Source organism: Moschus berezovskii, chromosome 15, assembly GCF_049115385.1.
Source record: "Moschus berezovskii isolate FMDL1 chromosome 15, NW_MosBer_1.0, whole genome shotgun sequence".
In the NCBI taxonomy this organism is placed as follows: domain Eukaryota; kingdom Metazoa; phylum Chordata; class Mammalia; order Artiodactyla; family Moschidae; genus Moschus; species Moschus berezovskii.
Window position 1 is genome coordinate 4,159,976 of NC_142474.1, and position 22,595 is coordinate 4,182,570.

The following is a 22,595-nucleotide window of genomic DNA, read 5'->3' on the forward strand; positions in this document are numbered from 1 at the left end:
CCAGTGTTCTTGCTTGGGAAATCCCATGGACAGAGGAGCCTGGCGGGCTATATAGCCCATGGGGTCACAAAGACTCGGACACGACGAGTGACTAAACAGCAGCAGCATGGGGGCATCAAAGTATTTTGCTTTAGTTCATTTAAGTAGATTTTCGTAGTTGGTGGTCTTAAATAAAAGTTGCCAGTCTCTGGGAAAAGGTGGGATTTAGAGTTGGTATAGAAATGTTTTATTATTGCAAGACCAGGAGCTGACTGTGGCTCAGATTATGAACTCCTTATTGCCAAATTCAGACTTAAATTGAAGAAAGTAGGGAAAACCACTAGACCATTCATATATAACCTAAATCAAATCCTTTATGATTATACAGTGGAAGTGAGAAATAGATTTAAAGGACTAGATCTGATAGATAGAGTGCCTGATGAACTCTGGATGGAAGTTCGTGGACATTGTACAGGAGACAGGGACCAAGACCATCCCCATGGAAAAGAAATGCAAAAAAGCGAAATGGCTGTCTGAGGAGGCCTTACAAATAGCTGTGAAAAGAAGAGAAGCGAAAAGCAAAGGAGAAAAGGAAAGATATAAGCATCTGAATGCAGAGTTCCAAAGAATAGCAAGGAGAGATAAGAAAGCCTTCCTCAGTGATCAATGCAAAGAAATAGAAGAAAACAACAGAATAGGAAAAACAAGAGATCTCTTCAAGAAAATTAGAGATTCCAAGGGAACATTTCATGCAAAGATGGGCTCGATAAAGGACAGAAATGGTATGGACCTAACAGAAGCAGAAGATATTAAGAAGAGGTGGCAAGAATACACAGAAGAACTATACAAAAAAGATCTTCACGACCAAGATAATCACGATAACGTGATCACTGACCTAGAGCCAGACATCTTGGAATGTGAAGTCAAGTGGGCCTTAGAGAGCATCACTACGAACAAAGCTAGTGGAGGTGATGGAATTCCAGTTGAGCTATTTCAAATCCTGAAAGATGATGCTGTGAAAGTGCTGCACTCAATATGCCAGCAAATTTGGAAAACTCAGCAATGGCCACAGGACTGGAAAAAGTCAATCTTCATTCCAATCCCAAAGAAAGGCAATGCCAAAGAATGCTCAAACTACCGCACAATTGCACTCATCTCCCACGCTAGTAAAGTCATGCTCAAAATTCTCCAAGCCAGGCTTCAGCAATATGTGAACCGTGAACTCCCAGATGTTCAAGCTGGTTTTAGAAAAGGCAGAGGCACCAGAGATCAAATTGCCAACATCCGCTGGATCATGGAGAAAGCAAGAGAGTTCCAGAAAACCATCTATTTCTGCTTCATTGACTATGCCAAAGCCTTTGACTGTGTGGATCACAATAAACTGTGGAAAATTCTGAAAGAGATGGGAATCCCAGACCACCTGACCTGCCTCTTGAGAAACCTGTATGCAGGTCAGGAAGCAACAGTCAGAACTGGACATGGAACAACCGACTGGTTCCAAATAGGAAAAGGAGTACATCAAGGTTGTATATTGTCACCCTGCTTATTTAACTTCTATGCAGAGTATATCATGAGGAACGCTGGGCTGGAAGAAGCACAAGCTGGAATCAAGATTGCCAGGAGAAATATCAATAACCTCAGATATGCAGATGACACCACCTTTATGGCAGAAAGTGAAGAGGAACTCAAAAGCCTCTTGATGAGAGTGAAAAGGTTGGCTTGAAGCTCAACATTCAGAAAAAAAGACATGGCATCTGGTCCTATCACTTCATGGGAAATAGATGGGGAAACAGTGGAAACAGTGTCAGACTTTATTTTTTTGGGCTCCAAAATCACTGCAGATGCTGATTGCAGCCATGAAATTAAAAGACGCTTACTCCTTGGAAGGAAAGTTATGACCAACCTAGATAGCATATTAAAAAGCAGAGACATTACTTTGCCAACCAAGGTCCATCTAGTCAAGGCTCTGGTTTTTCCTGTGGTCATGTATGGATGTGAGAGTTGGACTGTGAAGAAAGCAGATCGTCGAAGAATTGATGCTTATGAACTGTGGTGCTGGAGAAGACTCTTGAGAGTCCCTTGGACTGCAAGGCGATCCAACCAGCCCATTCTAAAGGAGATCAATCCTGGGTGTTCATTGGAAGGACTGATGCTAAAGCTGAAACTGCAATACTTTGGCCACCTCATGCGATGAGTTGACTCACTAGAAAAGACTCTGAATTTGGGAGGGATTGGGGGTGGGAGGAGAAGGGGATGACAGAGAATGAGATGGCTGGATGGCATCACCGACTCTATGGACATGAGTTTGAGTGAACTCTGGGAGTTGGTGATGGACAGAGGCCTGGCGTGCTGTGATTCATGGGGTCGCAAAGAGTCGGTCACGACTGAGCGACTGAACTGAACTGAACTGAACCTACTTATATTTAGGGCATTTTGCTACCTAAAGAAAGAAACCCCAACGTAATCTTTACAAAGGCAGGTAGCTTGGGCTTTCCACGGGGGTAACCAGAACCCTCTACAAGGCACTTTTTTGTGGTTCAGTTCAGTTCAGTCACTCAGTCGTGTCTGACTCTTTGCGACCCCATGAATCACAGCACACTGGGCCTCCCTGTCCATCACCAACTCCCAGAGTTCACTTAAACTCATGTGAATTGAGTCGATGATACCATCCAGCCATCTCATTCTCTGTCATCCCCGTCTCCTCCTGCCCCCAATCCCTCCCAGCATCAGAGTCTTTTCCAATGAGTCAACTCTTCGCATGAGGTGGCCAAAGTATTGGAGTTTCAGCTTTAGCATCAGTCCTTCCAGTGAACACCCAGGACTTATCTCCTTTAGAATGGACTGGTTGGATCTCGTTGTAGTCCAAGGGACTCTCCAGAGTCTTCTCCAACACCACAGTTCAAAAGCATCAATTCTTCGGCGATCAGCTTTCTTCACAGTCCAGCTCTCACATCCATACATGACCACGGGAAAAACCATAGCCTTGACTAGACGGACCTTTGTTGGCAAAGTAATGTCTCTGCTTTTTAATATGTATATTAAATCCTCCCTTAATAACATTTTCTGACTATAACATTTAAAACGCTTGGCAACCGACAGAAGGTCCACCACAGAGGGTGCGGTGGGTCTCTGTCAAGCTCAGGAGGAGGGTCTGGGGACCCCATGCGTCAGCCTTCCAGGCTCCACACCTTCTTTGCTTCTTTTCATATTGCAATTGCTTTTCCCGTGAATGATTTTTTTTCTGCCCTCCCCTGCAGTTCCCCTGCAGACCCCTTTCTCAGCCCCTGCTTTAACTTCCTTCAGCTCTTGAAAAGATCCTAAGGAGAACTGGCAGATGGCTGCAGCGTTGAAAACTTGTCTTCCTTTGTTGGTCTCCTCCTGTGGCCCGTGGTTTCCATTGTCAGGCCAATCCAACAGGAGGGCAGAACGGAACAGAGTTCTGAATGTCAGCCCAGACCTGGCTCCACAGTTTGTTTCGAAAGCCCCAGAAAAGAAAGCTCTGAAGAAAGCCGCCAGCTTGGAAAGTGAAAGCGGGGTGGGGGAGGGGTGTGTGGGAGAGTGGGCGGTGGGGGTGTAGCTATTTGATACACTTTGTGGGAAGGGCCAAGGTAAGAAGCTAAAATTGGAGGATTTCAGAGAGAGGAAGAGAAAGAATCCTTTTTTGACTTTACCATTCAGTCGCTTAATATTTTCTGGAATAAGTGTTTTCACCAAGATCTTCTTTCAGTAAGTTCAAAGGCCAAGGGCAACAGATACGTGCATGTGTGTCCATGCGGGACTATTTTCTGTTTTTATCACACGGCGTCTTAAAATGTACTTTTCAGTGCTATTTTTGCAATTCGAGAAAGTTTGGAAACCAAAACATCAAGTCCTTGATCATGAGATTGTAAGCCATAATATTTACCTACGTTTTGCTTCATTTCCTGGTTTATAATAGCAACACTTGTATTAATACTAATATAGTTAAATAATTGGGGAAAGAACGTGAAAGCGTTAGTTGCTCAGTCATGTCTGACTCCTTGCGACCCCATGGACTGTAGCCCTCCAGGCTTCTCTGTCATGGAATTCTCTAGGCAAGAATACTGCAGTGGGTTGCCATTCCCTTCTCCAGGGTATCTTTCCGATCCAGGGATCGAACCCTTGTCTCCTGCGTTGCAGGGTGATTCTTTGCCATCTGAACCACTGGGGAAACCCTGATAATTAGGTAGGTGGGTGGTGATAATTTCTAACTAGCAAAATAGTTGCAAAGATTATGTGGAGAACTCCTGTTTGCCCTCACCCGGGTTTATCAGTGTTCAGCCTCTTGCTTCTTAATACTCTCCCCTCACGCTTTCTAAGTCCTTAGAGAATTAAGTTGCAGACATTATTTCCTTTTAACCCCTTAATGCTGCTGCTCCTGTTTAGTGACTTAAGTCATGTTCAACTCTTTCCGACCCCATGGACTGTAGCTATAGACTGATTTTCCAGGCAGGAATATAAGAGTGGGTTGCCATTTCCTTTTCCAGGTAACCCCTAAATGTGTGTGTGTGTGTGTTAGTCGTTAAGTTGTGTCCGACTCTCTGCGATCTCATGGACTAGGCTCCTCTGTCCATGGAATTCTCCAGGCAAGAATACTGGAGTGGGTTGCCACGCCCTCCTCCAGGGGATCTTCTTACCCAGGGATCGAAGCCGGGTCTGCGACATTGCCGGCAGAGTCTTTACTGTCTGAGCCACCAAAATACTTGGGTTTAATTCCTAGTAGGATGTTTCTCTCAAATGACACAGTATAATTACAAACTCAGGAAATTTATCATCAGCATATTACTGTTAATTTCCTCTACACTTCTCACTCAGAATTTACCATTTGTTCCTTAAATGTTTTTTAATAGTGTTTTTCTTTTTTCCTAGTCCAGAAAGCAGTACAGGTTTGCCAGTTGCATTTGATTGCTTTCTTAATCTCCTCTAACTTGGCAGAGTGCCCCAGATTTCTTTGTTGTGACATTGACATTTCTGAAAAGGACAGGCCAGTTTCAGGCCACTTTGTAGTCTGTCCCTCAATTTGTGTTTGCCCAATGTCTCAAAATTAGATTCAAGATATCGCAGAGTTAGTATCATTATAAGAATGTCAATGGCACAGATTCTGGGATGTTGCCAAAGTTTTAGAGGCATTATGTTAATCAAATTAAAAGAGTTCTGAACTTGGAGGGAGAAAGTTGATTTTAAACAATTGAACCTAAAACCCTGGAAATCAGGAACTTACCACTGGGAGGAACAATGGATAGTTTTTTTTTTTAATTGCTGCTTCCAAGGGTTTAGATCATCTTATTTCAATCAAAATGTGTCTAAAACACCACACCAACAGATCAATTTTTAATGTAATTGTCATAGTTTAATAAGAAGTATTTGAAGCACTTCAATAGTAAAATTAACCTACATGTGGAAATGACCTTTTATTCATTCTTCAAGGATATTTGGGACTCCATCTCTTCCCAGAGTTTATGGTAGGTCTCTGTATTGCAGAGATAAACACGAGAGATTGGGACTTCAAGGGATTAACAGTGCAGTAAGGTATCCAGACAGGTAATTAGGATGATTATAAAATGTAACTCGTGATTGTACTTCAGTGGCACAAGCCTTATGGCCCTTCTAAGCAACCACCGCATTTCCGGTTCTGAGCACAGTGCCTGGTGGTGGAAGTTAGTGGTTCCGAGTTTGTGTTCTGCCAGATTCAAGACTCCTGCTCCCGCCGCCCCTCTGCCATGGGGCGTGCCTTAACCAGTCAGTGAATTGGGGATAATAATAGTGCCTACCTTAGAGCTGCTGTGAGTATAACTCTGGCATGAGAAGAGTTTAGCCCTGGGCTGGGATTAGGTCTGTGCCCAAGAAAGGCAGCACTGGTGGTATTGTAGCTGCTGCTGCTAAGTCACTTCAGTCGTGTCCGACTCTGTGCGACCCCGTAGACGGAAGCTCACCAGGCTCCCCCGTCCCTGGGATTCTCCAGGCAAGAACACTGGAGTGGGTTGCCATTTCCTTCTCCAATGTGTGAAAGTGAAAAGTGAAAGTGAAGTCGCTCAGTCGTGTCCGACCCTTAGCGACCCCATGGACTGCAGCCTACCAGGCTCCTCCATCCATGGGATTTTCTAGGCAATAGTACTGGAGTGGCTTGCCATTGCCTTCTCCAGGTATTGTAGCAGGACTGCCTTAAATGTTGGTGGATGACTTAATGGAGGTATGAGCTGGAAGTTATGGGAGGTTATGGGAATGCATCAGGCAGGAGCTGCTGGTGTCTTCGCAGAAGAGGTGACCTGCATCCTGAGTCCTAGAGGACCAAAGAAGGCAGGGCTGGCTTTGTGATTTGCAGCGCCAAATGCAGAATGAACACAAGGGGCAAGGGGCCCCCGTTCAAAAATTGTTCAGAATTTCAAGATAGCACAGCAGAGCGTTAAACAAAGTCATGGCTGCTCCTGAGGGCATCCCCCTGTGCCATTACGTGGATCACATGGCTGGGAAGTGGTCTCGTAAAGAGTTCTCCAGGGGGCTTCCCTGGTGATCTAGAGGTTAAGAAACCTGCCTTCTAATGCAGGGGACTAGGGTTCAATCCCTGGTCAGGGAAACGCGCTGCAGGACAGCTCAGTGTGTGTGCCACAGTTACTGAGCTGGCGCGCTGTGGGGCTCGTGCTCGGCAAGTGGAGGAGCTTGTCAGCCTCAACAAAGAGCCAGCACAGCTGGAAGAAAGGGAAGAAAGAGTCCTCCAAAGGTCACAGACAGTGATGGTGAGACGTGTGGGGGACAGGATTCCATGTTCTGGCTCCATCTTGTTCTTCCCAATTCAGCCCTGCTTCCTGAGCTGCTCCTTCCTGGGAAAATAGAAGAAAAGACCACGTAGTCCAGTGAAGACCTGAGACTCTGGGCAGGTTCGTTTTGTGATCCAGGAATCTGTCGTTGAGGCATGCAGCAGGGAGAAGGCGGCATTGGAGCTGTTAGGAAAATGCCGTGCAAAGTGGGAAGCAGGAGAGGGAAAAAGGAAGAAAGGCTTTTGACTGGAAACCAGCCAGGCGCTGGGTAAGGTCTGCCTGTGCTTTTTGAAACAGCCTCACGGGGGCGGGTTTTACAGATGGGCAGCCGAGCTCAGAGAGGGACAGCGTCGTGTCTCAGATGATGTGGCAGTCACAGGGTAGGGCTGCGGCGTGAGCCTGGCTGTCTGATGTAACACCTTCATCTGTGAGTCTGGTCACCACTGGGCCCCGCGCTGAGGCTCAGACTTCCCCGTAGAGTCTCTCAATAATTGCCACAGTGTTCAGCTTTAGTGCCTAGTTTAAAAACGCGTTTTTAAAACTGAAGTCCTAGTTGATTTACAGCATTCGTTTCTGGGGTGCAGCAAAGTGGTTCCGTTATGTATTGAGTTGGCCAAAACGTTCGTTTGCATTTTCCTGTGAGATCTTTTTGGCCAACCCCACACATACGTATGATGGTGATTTAGTCACTAAGTTGTGTCCGACTCTTGTGGCCCCCGTGGTTCCTCACTGGACTCCTCTGTCCATGGGATTTTCCAGGCAAGAATACTGGAGTGATTTCCTTCTCCCGGGGATCTTCCCAACCCAGGGATTGAAGCCACGTCTCTTGCATCTCCTGCATTGTGGGCAGAGTCTTTACTTCTGAGCCAGCAGGGAAGCCTTTTCAGATTATGTTCCATTCCTATTACAGGGTATTGAATATACAATATGACAAAACACATTTCTGAGTCCAAAGAAGTCGATCCAGCCTCCTGATTCTGAGGCAGACAAACTGTTGAAAGCCATATAGGAAGGATGCTTTTAAATAAATGATCATCCCCTTTCCTCCTACTTGAAAATCCACATTTAAACCTGATCAGAGACTTAAGAGAGGTTCTCTGACCTTTATGCGTTTTATGACTTTAATTGTAGAGCTGTCTTTCCAAATTAATAGCATTCAGTGGCCCTGGACACACCAAAGCTGCAGAAGAGAGGGTCTTGAAGTCGTAGCAGACTCAGCAAAACTTTGTTTTGTTACTGGAAAGATTTGGCTTGGGCCAAGAAATAATAATTAGTAAAGGAATTATTTTTCTTTATCCTTGACTTTCCCCAAACCCAAACTTTATTTCTGAAGGGGGGAACCTGCCTTGCTTATCACAGGTGGGGCGTTGGTAACTGGTTTCAAATTTTCACCAGATGAATTCCAGGGGTCTTCATGCCAGGAATGTTTTCCCAGCCTAACTTGTGATCAAGGGCTCAATGAAGCAAGTGGATAATTAGCCTTGAAAGAAAGTGCAAACAGAAGCACGATGAACACAGTTGCTGGCGCTTCTTTCCCGCTGGGGGCGTCTGGGCACAGGGTGAACCGCACGTCTCTAGTCAAAGGTCCGCGCGGAGTGGAGGGGCTCTGTCTTGTCTCCAGCTTTTTAGGACAGATGTGCTGTGAAAAACGGAACTCGTGTCTTCCCCCTTCCCCCATTCTTTCCATATTGTCCCTCCATGCTGGTCTGTGCGCCCTTTGCCAGTTACAGAGTAATGTCAAGGATCTCACTTCCATTTGAGAGTGATATGTTTTTAAACATTTAATTCAGAATCCACTTTACCCCATTATTTAGGACTGCAGGGAATATGACTAAATTTTGAGGTATAAAGACATACGTGTTTCCTTTCGGACCTTGTATTCCAGTGGAGTTCGTCAGATCGGATGGGGCCGGGAGCACAGGTTCATTTGTGGCAGTTGTTTAGCTAATGGTTAATTAGCTCAACGGAAGCTCTGTATTCTTAAACACAGGTACCATTTATGCTTTCAAAGTATGAACTCTGTCCAGACATGGGATAACACTAAAAAAGGCTTCATACTTGTTTTGAGAAGAGAATTACAGTGATGGTCTTTTAAAACTTTTTTATTAAAAATCGTTTTAAACTTTATTTTTGAGGTTGATGTATAGTTGATTTCCAGTGTTGTGCCAGCCTCTGCGCTACAGCAGAGTGACTCAGTTAGGCACATGGAGACATTTCTTCCTTCTGTGTTCTTTCTGCTGTGTCTTCTCACAGGACATCGAATACAGTTCCCTGAAAATTTTATTTTACTGAAGTATAGTTGATTTACAGTGTTACGTTAATTTCTGGTGTACAGGACAGTGATTCAGTGATACATATATATATTCTTTTCCACTGTGGTTTATTACAGGTTGTTGAATCTAGTTCCTGTGCTAAACACTAGGACCTTACTTATTTTATTCTTAAATAGCTTTCATCTGCTCAGTGATGGTCTTTTGGATATTCCTGCTGCAAAACTCTACTGCAAAGGTTTTTACTGAGGTTCTCAAACACAGCTCAGTAAGCAAAGCACTTCCCTTCCCAGGCTTCTCTCATTAAGATTCAGAGCATTAGCTTTTACAAGTCTTAACTTAAAATAGGTCTTGCCAAACACTTTCCCATACATTTTCTGACAGATACGAAGTTTGTTATTTCAGACTTACAAGGTTCCTTTTATTCTTTCAAACTACTCAAAATTCATGTTATTACAAATCACTGGTGAACTGATCTACTGTTTAATCAAAATAAAAAAGCAATCCCAGAAAAAAATCTCACATGCAAATTTCGCTGTTATCTTTCCCAACAGGTATTTACCCCCTGTCGGGGGTGTCGGTCTGTTCCATCATTATTGGGCACCAGAAGCAGCGGAGGACCATTTATATGTTTATTTTAAAAGCCTCTGTTGAGTATAAACTTGTTAAACTCCAGCCTTTCTTTTTAAAGTTCCCGCTAATTTAAACAAAAGCCCCAGGAAGTGGCCCGTGGAATTTATAATAATACTCTTCCACCCTTTGCCTGTTTTCACATAACAGTCTTTTCTTCGGCTTTGGGCAATGTAAGACAACCCGATTGGAAGACGAAAATATCAACTTTAAACCTGTGAACTCTGCCGGGCCTGCAGAGGCGTTTTCGTGTCAAGCCCAGGAAATGTACACATGCTGTAGAATTTACTACTCATCACTGTCACAGTCAGATTAGAGTGCCAGTTAAAGAGTTATACATTAACCAGGGTTAGTGCATGGAGCTTGCTGCTAGAGACCCACAAAGGCAATTAATGTCCTGCGTGCACAATGAAAAATAGAAGTATAGCTGGAGGTGTTCGGGGGTCAGAAGATTGACCCACACGTACTAGTGCCCTGGAATTTACTTTTTTTTTTTTTTGTGGGCGGTTCTGCAGTTTGACTGAATTGTCATTTGCTTGTTTCGACTCATAGGAAAACATCTGGTTTCTCTCTGCAGTGCAGACAAACTGCCCTTATTCTGAAGCTCTCACCCATGAAAAGCATGGTTTGGGCTCAATAGGTTTGCTTATGAAAGGCTCGGGGGTCCATCTCCGCAGAAATAAACAGATCTAGTAATTGGAAGTTTGTTCCCCATTATAAACTCTGACTCGAGACGGCTTGCGTGAAGTGGCTGAAGCGGAACGGGGCGCATTTATTTTATAGAAGGCGTTTCACGATTTAGGATGTGGCCGGCGGCAATCTGCCACTTAAGCTTTGAAAAATCTCTTACCCAACTTTCTGTAGCGTTTCTGCAAAGATACGTGAAAATCCCAGAGCCAAGAGGTTGGAGGTTGAGTGTGACAGGGTCCGAAAGAGAAGGGAGGTCTGGGAGGGCAAGGTGAGGAGTTCTCTGTCTTCAGTTCCTAGACCAGATCTTCTCACTTTGTAAAGAAGGTGTGAGTGCATGTTTTCACTCCTGTGCAGGACCAGCTGTGTAATTTGCGGTGCAGAATGAAAATTCAGGGTCCCTTGTTTAAAAGTTATTAAGAATTATGGTATGAAAAGAGGAGGCCATTCACTCAAGGGTAAGGGGATCCACGTGAATACACAGGTCACATGAATGAATACACAGGGCTGCGCTCTGTCTCTGGAAGCTTTAGGAGTCTCTGGAGTAGATGGAAAAGGGAACAGAAAATGGGAGCCCTTGGGAAGTAGATCTGCTGACTTCCCAGTGGGGCGCTGAGAGAATTCTCTTGCCGTCCGATAAGGGACTGGAGGGAGAGTGCCTCCCTCTGTCTTTCTCTCGGAACAATTCGTGTACTTTTGGCTGTGCTGGGTCTGTGTTGCTGCACCCGGGCGTTCTCTCGCTGCAGTGCGCGGGGGGCTCCTCTTCACTGCGGTGTGCAGGCTTCGCGTGGCAGTGGCTTCTCTCGTTGCAGAGCACCGGCTCTAGGGCGTGTGGGCTTCAGTAGTTGCAGCCCATGGGCTCAGGAGTTGTGGCTCCCGAGTCTAGAGCACAGGCTGAGTCGTCGTGGTCCACGGGCTTCGTCGCTCCAGGGCCTGTGGGGTCTCCCCGGACCAGGGGTCGAACCCGTGCCCCCTGCATTGGCAGGCGGACTCTTCGCCACTGAGCCACCGGGAGCCTCAGGGTCGCGTCTCTGCTGAGATCTAGGTCACCGTCACTGGCACTGTGCCATTTTTCGGGCCCCGTTCTCCTTTGTCAGGAAAACGGGGAGCTCTGCGCGAGCGTGAGCGTTTCTGCTCTTCCTTTTCTGCAGGAACGTTGGAATGCTCAGAACAGCGGCTCAGGCACGGCTAGACATCACGTGTTTTGGACCCTTTCCACAGTTTTGAGGCTCTTCTCTTTCTGGGAGTTAGTCCCAGCCACCGCGTGCTTGGCTCTTCACCGCTGACTCTGGCCCCGTTTCTGCCCTGCCACAGCGGCGGCTTCTTTACCACTCGAGGCCGCCTGAGAGAGGGCGTGTCATTCGGATGTTGGGTGTGGGCAGCAAAACCCCCAGTGACATTGGAATCGAAGTATGGATCTCTGCTTCCCCTTCTCTCTCCTTCCGGCTGCTTTCCCTCCTTTGGTTCTTCTGGTTTCGCCTTTTCTCGTGAGTGAGCAGGTACGTGGGTGTCCTGCACGCAGCTGTGAGCCGGACATTCTTTTCTCTTCATTTGGAGGGTTGGCTCTGCAGGGTGTGTTGCTCTCTGTTGTCCAGTGGCGTGAGCCGGCTGTGAGTGTACACGCGTCCCCTCCTTCCCGGACCCCCTCCGCCCCTTGCCACCGTCCCACGGCTCTGGGTCATCACAGAGCACCTCGCCCATCTCCCTGTGCTGTGCAGCAGCTCCCACCCGCTGTCCATTTAACGCTTGGGAACTGCACAGTTTTCATCCCCCCAGAACGGCAGCACGACCCGAGGTGTCCAAAGTTATAGTCCGGCCTGTGTGTTGGCTCAGTGGAGCGGGTGAATCTGAGAGTCCCCCTGTGTGGAACCTGAAAAGCTGAGGCTCCTCCCACCGAATACTAACATGCTAATGAGAGGGCTGTGACTGAGACTCCCCAGGGACCTTGGGGCCAGGGGGTGGGGGTGGGGTGGGTGCCCCCCCCTTCCACTGCCCTCCTCCCGACATGGAGCCCGCTACAGTAGGAGGGTTTGTTGGAGGGATATGCCTGCTGGGGTTGGTCAGAGACCGCTCTGCAAGCGCAGTGGATTAAAGGGGTTTTTGTTGAGGCAGAGCAGATGGACAGAGAGGCAGAGTTCAAATTAACTGACCGTAAATCAGAACCCCCGCCGTGGAAGGGGAAAGTCTGGGCCTGGTCATTTAGAGGTTGGAGCTAATTTAATTTATTATATATATTTTTTCTCATTGGAAGAGCTCCTCATGTTAACTCTTAAAACAAGAAAATCTTCGTGAAGCATTTAGAAAGTACCTATGCCAAAAAGAAGGATAAATCTCTTCTGTCCCTAGATTAACCTTTTTAGGATAATCCCCCTGGTTTTGTCCTCTGTCTTGCTCACATCCCAACGCACATCCAGATGCAGTTATTATTTAATAAGAATTATAAGTGTTCTGCTTAGGGTTGGCCGTTGGGAGAAAATGTGTGAGTAGGTCTTGAAGATCAGAACACAGGCTCAGGGATGGTTTGGGTCAGGCCACCAGCATGAATTCCAGTGAGAGCACCAAAGACAACGTGTAAATTTATGTTTGGGAAAGTTGGGGTGAACTCAGGCGAAGGAAAAGCAGGAAAAGCTTACGGGCACCAGGGGCTGGGGGTAGGGGACGTGCTGAATTTACGGTCTTCCCTCCAGGAAGGCCCTTGGTAAGCTGCTCAGAAAGAGCAGCGTGTCTGTGATGCGGTTTTCCCCGTTCCCCCCCTGGTGGGGCCAGAAGCATTGTTCAGGCAGGAAGAGAATTTTCTGCTTCACACCCCCTGTTCACTCATGCGTTTCTGATGAGCTGGCTCTTAGGGTTAGCGCAGGTGCCCTCTGCAGATGCTTAAGGCGAGTAGGTTCCGAGGGCGCCCCGGCTCAGGCTGTTGGCTGGAGTTCTGCTTTGTGAAAGCAAGGCTCTATGGGAGTCTCCCTTTCCGGGGGCGGGAGGGTCTGGCTGGGACCGGCTAGCCATCTTGAGAGCCTTCCACACCGTGGTTTCTGGATGTCATTCGTGCTTGAGAGCTGCCCTCTTAGCACCAGGTGTCCTCACTGTTACCATGACAAAATTTAATTAAGGACAAACATCAGTTAAAGATCAAACCCTGTGGAACCTCTGAAAAAGAATTGTTTCAGTTGAAGTCTTCGGAATGCTTTGAAGCATTTCAGCAGTGATGAATTACTGGAAAGACCCATGGCATTAAATGATGTGAAAAGTGTCAGATAAAATAATCTGAGCTGCGCACCCACGTTCTTGGTGGCTGAACGTTGGGTGTATGTCGGATGAAGGAGCCCACGGTGGGGGACAGCAGATTCAGGACCCCAGGACTTATTAAATGGGCCTAATGGGAGGTGCCAGCAGCATGAAGATTTTGGTGGTGTTGCTGCCTCGTGTGGGAATCCCGTCCATCACGAGAGTACAGACCCGCGTCCTCCGCAGGCTTGTTCACAGGGTGCTGGGCCACCTGGCCGCCCACAGACCTTCATCTCTGTGCTCCATGCCATGCTTCTGGTCTTGCTGAAGGAGTTCCAGCTTGCGGCCACTCACATACGTGTTCTGCTCACACATCTCTTTCCCATCTCTTGCCTTTTTCCCGATGCTGGTAGCAAAATCGTCTGGTCAGGTCTGGCCTCAGCTCTTCTGTAAAGTACTTGTTGACCCCTCCCCGTGCCCCACCCCGTTCACTTATTATGTGTCTCCTGCCTCCTCCGCGCTGCTCCATGGGTGCAAGTCCACGGAGCCCACCCTGGGAGCCCCTGGCCTCCAGCAGGCATTCAGCTCAGGGGCTTGAGCGTGGGGTGAGTCGTCACGTGCCTTCGGGGTGCCAGCCACTGTTCTCAGTCCTCCTCCAGGGGGGCGGCCTCCTTCCTTCCTGCTTCCTTCCTGCGCCCGCCGAACTCCTGTCCTTCCACACTCTGCTTTGCACTCACAGCATCTATCCTGCTGTCTTTCTCACAGCTCACGGGTTTGCAGACTACAGCTGGTAGGCCAAATGCAGCCCACCACCTTGGCCCGGCAGCCCGGAATGGTCTTTACATTGTCCAACATAAACACACAAAAGACTCTCCTTTGGGGAGAACAGTTGTTGGGAGACTTGAGTTTGTTTATTGGCTGCAGAACCTAAACTGTCTACTGTCCTGCGCTTCCCAGGACGCCTTTGTTGACTCCTGCATGGGACTGTGGCTTTTTTAGGATGAGGGGACTGTCTTCTTTGAATTCCTAGACCGTGGCACTTCAGTAAATGCTTTTTGAGTTGAACTGAATTTCCTGTTTTTTCTTCCTTCCTCTGAAGTCAGGTGGGGCTGTGCTTCTTGGTGCTTACCTGTTCTGTGAGGTGGGGCCTCTTTGAGCCCACTTCCCTTGTCTGAAAGCTAGAGATACTATCTTTTCTGATGGCCATTGAGAGGAGGAAGTGAAGCCATCAGGATGTCAATGTGTTTATAGCACTTAGCATGGAATCCACGTTTAATGTAGGCTGTTATTATTTATCCAGATAAGCATCCAGCCAGAGTTGTGTGGTCTGATTATAATCATATAAACCATTTGTTGTTTTTTGTTGTTGAGTCACTAACTCATGTCTGACTCTTTGCAACACCGTGGACTGTAGCCCACCAGGCTCCTCTGTCCATGGGATTCTCCAGTCAAGAATGCTAGACTGGGTCATTCCCTTCTCCAAGGGATCTTCCTGACCCAGGGATGGAAGCAGAGTCTCCTGCATTGCAGGAAGATTCTTTACTGTCTGAGACAGAACCATACTGTATAGCAACTGCAAATTTTAAAAAGTCATTTTGGGTTAACTTCTTTCTTTTTGGTGGTGCTGAGAATTCACTGTTGATCTTTTGACCATGGATCTGCCTTTGAATTTTCTTCCCCATTTCTCTGTGTGTGTGAGGCTGAATGAATCTTTTATAGTGCTGATTCAGAATAGCTTCTAAGGTGCCATTAGGACAGAAGATCTGACTTGAGGCCTGTGAGTCCTTCCAGGGCTCTCAGAAGTGGGGATCAGGTTTTTAATTGGTCTCTGTAGCAGATGAACCTTTTCTCAGAGAGGCAGGAGACACTGCAGTTGCTGGGTTTTGGGGGCACATCCTTCAGGGTTTGCAGGCTGGCGGACGCTCTGTAGAGACACGAGGACTTGAATTCAGACGTGCTATATCGTGGGCCTGTCTCATTGCAGGGACGGTGAAGGTGAAGAGCTCCAGCATCCAGGTGGGAGACCTTATCATCGTCGAGAAGGTGAGAGTGGAGTCTCCTGGCTTGTGACGGCTGCTGTGTGGGTGCGCACGCGCGGGACGTGGTTGCACCCACTTCACGAATCCTGCCGTGCGATTCCTGTATCTGTGGCCATAAGCTTGCTGGGCTCTCCCCAGCACCTTTGCCTGGGAGAAACATGAGACACACACACAAAACAATGTTTCAAGGTTTCTGCGCTGCTTAGCCAGAAATCCCACTTACAAACACGAAGAGTATAAGCTTTGGTTTCCTGCTTGATGTATTCCCTGTTTGGGAGTCTTCTTTTTGTTTTTAACTCGTCATAAAGATTTTTCCTAGAGGCCCGCTGCCTGTATCAGCACATAAACATATTTATCATTTGCCCGTTGAGCCATTTTAGGTTGCGTATTTTTGACTTAAACATTGTGTTTTTCTGTCGTTTTATGGGGAGTAGGGGCTCGGTGGCATGAGAACGGTAAGAAGGCCACAAATGCATTTTAAAAACAGCGCTGCTGTTGTGTTTGTTACTGCAGCCAAGGCTCATAGCTCCTGGCACTGGGTACGCTGGGAGGCGCTGGATTCGGGGGTGGCCCCGGAGAGTCTTGGAATCATACTTGATTAGGAAAGGACTGCCTCTCAACTCATTTCTGTAGGAAGTGAACTCTGCTCTTTTAAAAGGATTAAATCTAAGAACTCACAGTTGATTTGAGGTAAAGCAAAGCTCTCCTGAGTGGCAGCTGCGAAGACCCTCGCAGACCTCTTTCTGCTCTGACACACTTTCATCAGGGTTGCTGTGGGCGACCCTCTTTTTTTTGAGTGTGGCTTTTTTTTGCTTCTTCCTACTTGACTTCCTTATTTAAATCCCTCTCACAGCCAAACATCAAGCCAGAAAACTGGTAGAAGCAGAAAGATGAGCCTAGCGTATGTCTGTCTTTAGTTTAGGCAGACAGACAGCCTGGACGAGAGCCAGCTTGGGGAGCAGGCTTTGGGCCCCCTGGGTCCATGGGCTTCAGTTGCAGGAGATAATGGTTGGATTCGCCAGAAAATGGGAAGGTCTCTTTCTGAGATAAGATTTCAATAGGGGATTAGCAGTGTAACAGCAGCAGTGCAAGATTTTTCAGATTCAAAAACAGGATAAATCCCCAGATCTGTCTCCGACAAAGGCAGACACTTAAAAGCGGCTGTGGGTTTTGGTCCCCCCCGCCACCCACTGCTGAGGGGGCCGGGGCGTAGTGGGGTGTGAATCCCCCACCCAGGGGCACTCATGGTAACAGTCTCTCTGTTCATAACACAGAACCAGCGGGTCCCTGCCGACATGATCTTCCTGAGGACATCAGAGAAAAACGGTAAGCATCTGGGATCAATCTTAGAAACAGCCATTAACCTTTCAGTGGTGATTTGGCAAAATAATCATTTGAAAATGTAACAAAAGTAGATGATCATTGCGGAGCCATGGAGGCAAACCAAAAATGCTTCTTTTCATAGAGCAGTCTTTAAAAAAAGAGGGGGGCGGGGGCTTGGTGCGTGCAGGTCAACAGCTTCAGATCACGACAGAGACAGCGGGACCTCTGCTGAGTCACCGCTGGGGGGTCACACACTGTGGCGGGGCGTACCCCCCTCCCCCGTGCCAGGCTGCATTCAGCTCAAACTCTGGAGTTGGCAGGATGAGGAAGTGTGTCGAACACACGGCAGCCAACAGCAGCAGACTCTCTTCGGAGAAGATGCAGGGAGGTGTGTTGCCAGGTGGGGCAGGAGAGAGGGCGGTGGCCTCCCCCCAGCCTTGACTCGTGAGCGGTGGGGCCACGGTCGCCCCTGCCCGTCCGGTTATTTGTTGTTACAGCCCGTTTGCCTGAGTGACCCTCTCCAGTCTCCTTCAAGACCCTACATGTCACAGTTACTGTCGTCTCTCTGTGTCCCAGGGGCGTTGGTTCCAGGAACACCCCGTGGGTACCAAATCTACAGATCCTCACGTCCCTCACATGAAATGATGCCGGACCCTTGGCCGGCACAGGTCCTGCGTCCCCAGCAGGGCTGGAGGCCCAGCTGTATTCCCCGGGGTGGCTGCCCCCTCTGCCGCCTGCCCGCCTCATCAGTTGATTCAAATCTCCTTTTTATTTTTGTTGTTTAAGCTGTTCTTAGGACACAAGGCCATTTTTCTCTTGCCTAGCAGGCAGAAGCAGAGATCTTTGAACCTCAGAAAAATCCACGTTTGTATTCTTTTGAGCTTGCTGCAACCTAATTGCGTGATAAATTGGATAAAAGTGAGGATGAGGTTTCATATTTAATTCGTTGTTCTTGTTCTGTCGCTCAGTCGTGTCCAACTCTTTGTGACTCCACGGACTGCGGCACACCAGGCTTCCCTGTCCTTCACTGTCTCCCAGGGTTTGCTCAGACTCATGTCTATCCAACCATCTCATGTCGGTTGTCGCTCCCTTCTCCTCCTGCCCTGGGTCTTTTCCAGCCTCAGGGTATTTTCCAGTGAGTTGGCTCTTTGCTTCAGGTGGCCAGAATATATTAATGATACATTAAATCATCCAGGGTGCGTGGGATATACTCCATTAAAACAGCCTTTAAAACAACTTTGTCCTTAGGCTCGTCCTTGTGTCCTTATCAGTGAAAATGGCTTAGGGTCCCAGAAGTGTTCTTTTTTTTCCAAAAACAAAAAACACACAAATAGATGGACTGGAAGGGATCTTCCTGAAAGTTCTCAGCAGTCTTCCCTGCAGTGTCGGGATACTCGGTGGCTCCTCCGTCGGAAGAAACAGGGAGCTGACTGACTGCTCAGACGTGCACACATCAGGCTGAAACTGCACCCGTCACGCGGGCAGGTGGAGTCACAGCCGACGGCGCCGTGGTCCTTCCCGGGTCTGCGCAGTTTGCATGAAGCAGCTTGCTAGTCCTTACACTGTGAGTCGGCACTCTGATAGCCTCATCTGTGCACGCGAGGAGACTGAGGCTCATAGGAAGTAGCTGCCTCAAGATGCACAGCTAGGGAGCCGTGGAGCCTTGAACCCAGGAGGTTCAGTTCCTGAGAAGATGCTCGTAACACCTGCACCTCATAGACTCGAGTGCTGGTGAGCCTGTGCCAGCCGCTGTCTGGGGGTATGATCACCCCCACTGGATCCTCTACAACCAGCTTGTGAGGTCTGCGTTTCTCCCCAGTTTACAGACATGACAGGCTGAGGCTTAGCACGGTCAGGAGCCCAGCCCCGGCTCCCGCTGAGAGTGGAGGAGCGGGGATTTGAACCCAGAGCTGATGGCGAAAGTGGGAAGTCAGGTATTACTTCTTCCCTCTTGGCCGCTGGCCAACTGTCCTGACACAGACCCGAGCAGGAGCTGTCGGCGCCCCCGCGGTGGGGGGGTTCCTGACCCACAGGTACACAGGGGGTGCCCCCTCTTACCTCCACAGGGTCCTGCTTCCTGCGGACGGATCAGCTGGACGGGGAGACAGACTGGAAGCTTCGGCTTCCCGTGGCCTGCACGCAGAGGCTGCCCACCGCCGCCGTGAGTAGCTTTCCCTGCAGAAGTACCCCCCCCCCCAACGGCCGTGTCCGGGTGGGGCTTTGATGCCCACCTCAGGGGCCACATGGGGGGCCGTCTGCACTGAGGCGGGGCTGCGGGGGCCCCGGATCCTCCTGGTGTCTTGGGCACTCGCTGGTTGCGGGCTGTGCGGCCTTGTGAACCCCGATCTGGCCGATGGGGTTGATGGTCTCTGGCGGGCAGCTCCAGCCCTTAAGAAACCTTGACAAAGCACCTGGCATGAAATTAAAAGGCAGCGCAGGGCATGCGCTTCTCTGCGCAGGCTCTCGGAGGGCATCGGCCACCGGGACTCGGTTCTGCGGCTCTTGTCTCTCTGCGGAGGCCCTGCCCTGTTCTGGAAGCCCTCAGACAGGCCAGCGAAAGGACTGATTCTGATGGATTTCCCTCTCGCTCTGTCCGCGTGCCCGCCGGCTCCAGCTCCGCCTTCCGACCCCGGCCCTCCCCCCTCTCCAGGAGCATGCAGATCCACTCCTGCCTTGTGTGCAAAGTCCCTGGGGTTTCATTCCCTTTTGAAACCTCATTTATTTATTTTTTCTGGCGGGGCCGGGTCTTGGTTGCTGTGTGGACTTTCTGCAGTTGCGGTGAGCGGAGGCTGCTCTCTGGTTGCAGGGTGCGGCTTCTCATCGGGCTGGCTTCTGTTCTTGGGGAGCCCGGGCTCTAGAGGATGGATCTGGTAGTCGAGGCTCGTTCACTGAGTCGCCCCAAGTGAGGCATGTGGGGGGTTCCCGGACCAGGGGTTGAACCCGTGTCCCCTGCATTGGCAGGTGGCTGTTAGCCGCTGGACACCAGGAAAGTTAGTCCTCTTTCCTGTGTTTGACAGTAGCTACCCTAATGGGTGTGAGGTGTTCTTGCACACTTGTTCACCTCTCTGCCCTTTCCGAGGCTTTGCATAAAGTCTACGCCCTTCGGCCCTTTGTTGAATGAGCGAGGGCTTCGGTGGGTTTGAATGGCTCTTGTGAGCGAGAGTGTCGCAGATGGGGAGGGGTGTGCACCGTCAGTTAGTTCTGGAAAAGCCAGATAAACACAGACTCTCCCCTTTAGGGCTTCAGGGTGTTCGGGGATCTTGCAGGTAGAGACTCCCAGACTAACTTGCTGGAAGGTTTCCTTCTTTTTTTCCACCTGCCCCGTGGTTTTGAGGGCCTGTTTGGAAAGTACAGTTGCTTTTGAAAAACAGTGGACGCGTCCCCAAATCCCTTTTAATCATGCGCTGACTTTATCTCCAAAATGTCACCCCCTTGGGACAGGACCTTCTTCAGATTCGCTCACATGTGTATGCGGAAGAGCCAAACATCGACATTCACAACTTCGTGGGGACCTTCACCCGCGTGAGTAGGCCTCGAGGGGCGCAGGGTCCCACCTGGGGCTGTGCGTGACCGGGGTGTGGGCCCAGTGCCAGCAGGGCTTTGTTGGGGCATAGCTTTGTGTCACGGGGCGGGTATCGTCCCCATCAGAAGACTCCACCTTGAAAACTGACATATTGCTTCTCAGTAAAAGCAACACAACTGGGAGTTTCTTCCAGCCTCCCAACAGCTTTCATCACCTGACTACTTAGAGCCAAGTGTTCTTGTAATTAACGTTACACTTTCTTTTTCACGTGAGCCCATTCATTGCTGTTGTTCATCACTAAGTCATCTCTGACTCTCTGGGACCCCATGGGCTGCAGCATGCAAGGCATCCCTGTCCATCACCATCTCCCGGAATTGGCTCAAACTCATGTCCTTTGAGTTGGTGGTGCCATTGAACCATCTCATCCTCTGTTGTCCCCTCCTCCTCCGGCTTTAGTCTTTCCCTGCATCAGGGTCTTTTCCAATGAGTATCCTCCAAGTCCTGTCCACCATGGTTATAACTTTTAAAACATATCCCAACCTTTCAGAATAGAAATTAAATTTGGATTTGAGTTATTTTAAGCACCTGAGATAATAGGTTTATGGAACCCGTATTGAATTGTTCCTGCTCTTGTTCTAGAAGCCCTCAGGCCAGCAAAGGGCTGTTTCTGATGGCTTTTCCTCTACATTAGCATTCCCACCTTGTGAAATGTTTCTCCAGTGCTGGAAGCTTGCATTTCTTAAATCACGAACCACTGTTTTCAAGTATTTCTGTGGGGCTGAAACACCAAGGATGAGGGTTTATGAGTTTGGTCCTTCTCTCCAGGCTGGGCTGTTGGCTTCCAAATGTGGGGGTCACCCTTTCTTCCTTTCTTGGAAAGAGCAGGCCGAGACCGCAGCGGGCTCCGTGCAGCCCGGGTGGGTCAGCCTGTGTCCATCTGCTCTTTTGCAGGAGGATAGCGACCCCCCGGTCAGCGAGAGCCTGAGCATAGAGAACGCGCTATGGGCCGGCACAGTCAGCGCATCAGGTACCAGCCTCGCGGAGGAATGTGTTAGCAATCTGAAGAGGAAAGCAGATCCTTCGGTATAATGAGAATAATCATCTGTCAGTTGGGAAAATGAGCTGTTGGTCAAATGGCATTTTCCACTGGCTCCTCACCCCCAGGGAATGAAACGGCCATCTAATTGCCCCCCGGTGCTTGGAGGCGTCTGGAGGGGAGGCCGCCCTGGCCTGTGGACTCGGCCACAGCGTCCGCTCTGGGAATAGCCCCTAATTGCCACGTGAGATTGATGTCCTAATCTGTACCAGAAAGCGGGTCAGCCTGGATGTCCATGAGGGCTGCCCAGCTGGTCCTGATGGCGCCCTGGCGTCGGAGACTCCCAGGTGACAGAAATTGTCTGGTCCTCTGCGCTCCAGAGTTTGCGGGATGGCCTGCTGAGGCACAGGAGGGAAAGGTTGGGACCCTGGGGTGCAGCTGGGCGGAAGGGCTCCAGGGGCTGAGCCCGCCTGGGGCAGCTGCAGGGATGATGGTTGGCCGCCAGTCTGTCGGCACCTACTGTGGGTGGCGTGGTTCACTTCACCCCCCAGCAGTGCCCCGTGGGCAGGCGCTGGCATCACCCCCGTGCTGCAGATAGGGGAACTGAGGGTCGGTAAGGGTAAGTGACTTGCCTAAGGTCCCACAGCACGTAAAGGCAAAGTTGGGACTCGAGCCCAGGCACTTTCCCCAGAAGCAGAACTCTGTCCCCCTGTCATCACTGTATCATATACGTCATTGGGTTGGCCAAAAAGTTTGTTTGGGTTTTTCCGTAACACCTTATGAAGAACCCAAACGAACTTTTTGGCCAACCTGATATGTAATAGTATATACTGTCATTAATGTGTAATTCCACTGCTGCCATCGTCCTGTCTCTATGGGAGAAGTTCGTGCCGTGCCTCACTTTCCCTCCTAGCCAGTCTCCCTCTGCTCGCTGCTGCTCTATGGCTCTTCAGCACAGCAGACGCTCAGCCAGGATGCTCTCTGAAAGGAGCAGGACCAGCACGGCCTCTGCACAGGCTGCCATCCACAGAATCCGTGCCCGTGGGCAGAGATGAGCTCAGCTTCTCAGCCTTAATTTCAGAGATTAGCAATAAGAAGGCTTATTTATCAGGC

General features: G+C 49.2%; 1 protein-coding gene across 3 annotated transcripts in view; it reads left to right on the forward strand.

The window, feature by feature from the left end:
• Positions 1 to 22,595, forward strand: part of ATP9A (ATPase phospholipid transporting 9A) — a 135,356-nt gene that overhangs the window by 40,717 nt on the left and 72,044 nt on the right. For all 3 annotated transcript variants that reach the window (XM_055393700.2, XM_055393707.2, XM_055393716.2), the window contains exons 5-9: positions 15,546 to 15,604; positions 16,875 to 16,926; positions 18,990 to 19,084; positions 20,365 to 20,445; positions 21,398 to 21,473. In XM_055393700.2, coding sequence (XP_055249675.2) covers positions 15,546 to 15,604; positions 16,875 to 16,926; positions 18,990 to 19,084; positions 20,365 to 20,445; positions 21,398 to 21,473 — 363 coding nt within the window. The remainder of the gene's footprint in view (positions 1 to 15,545; positions 15,605 to 16,874; positions 16,927 to 18,989; positions 19,085 to 20,364; positions 20,446 to 21,397; positions 21,474 to 22,595) is intronic.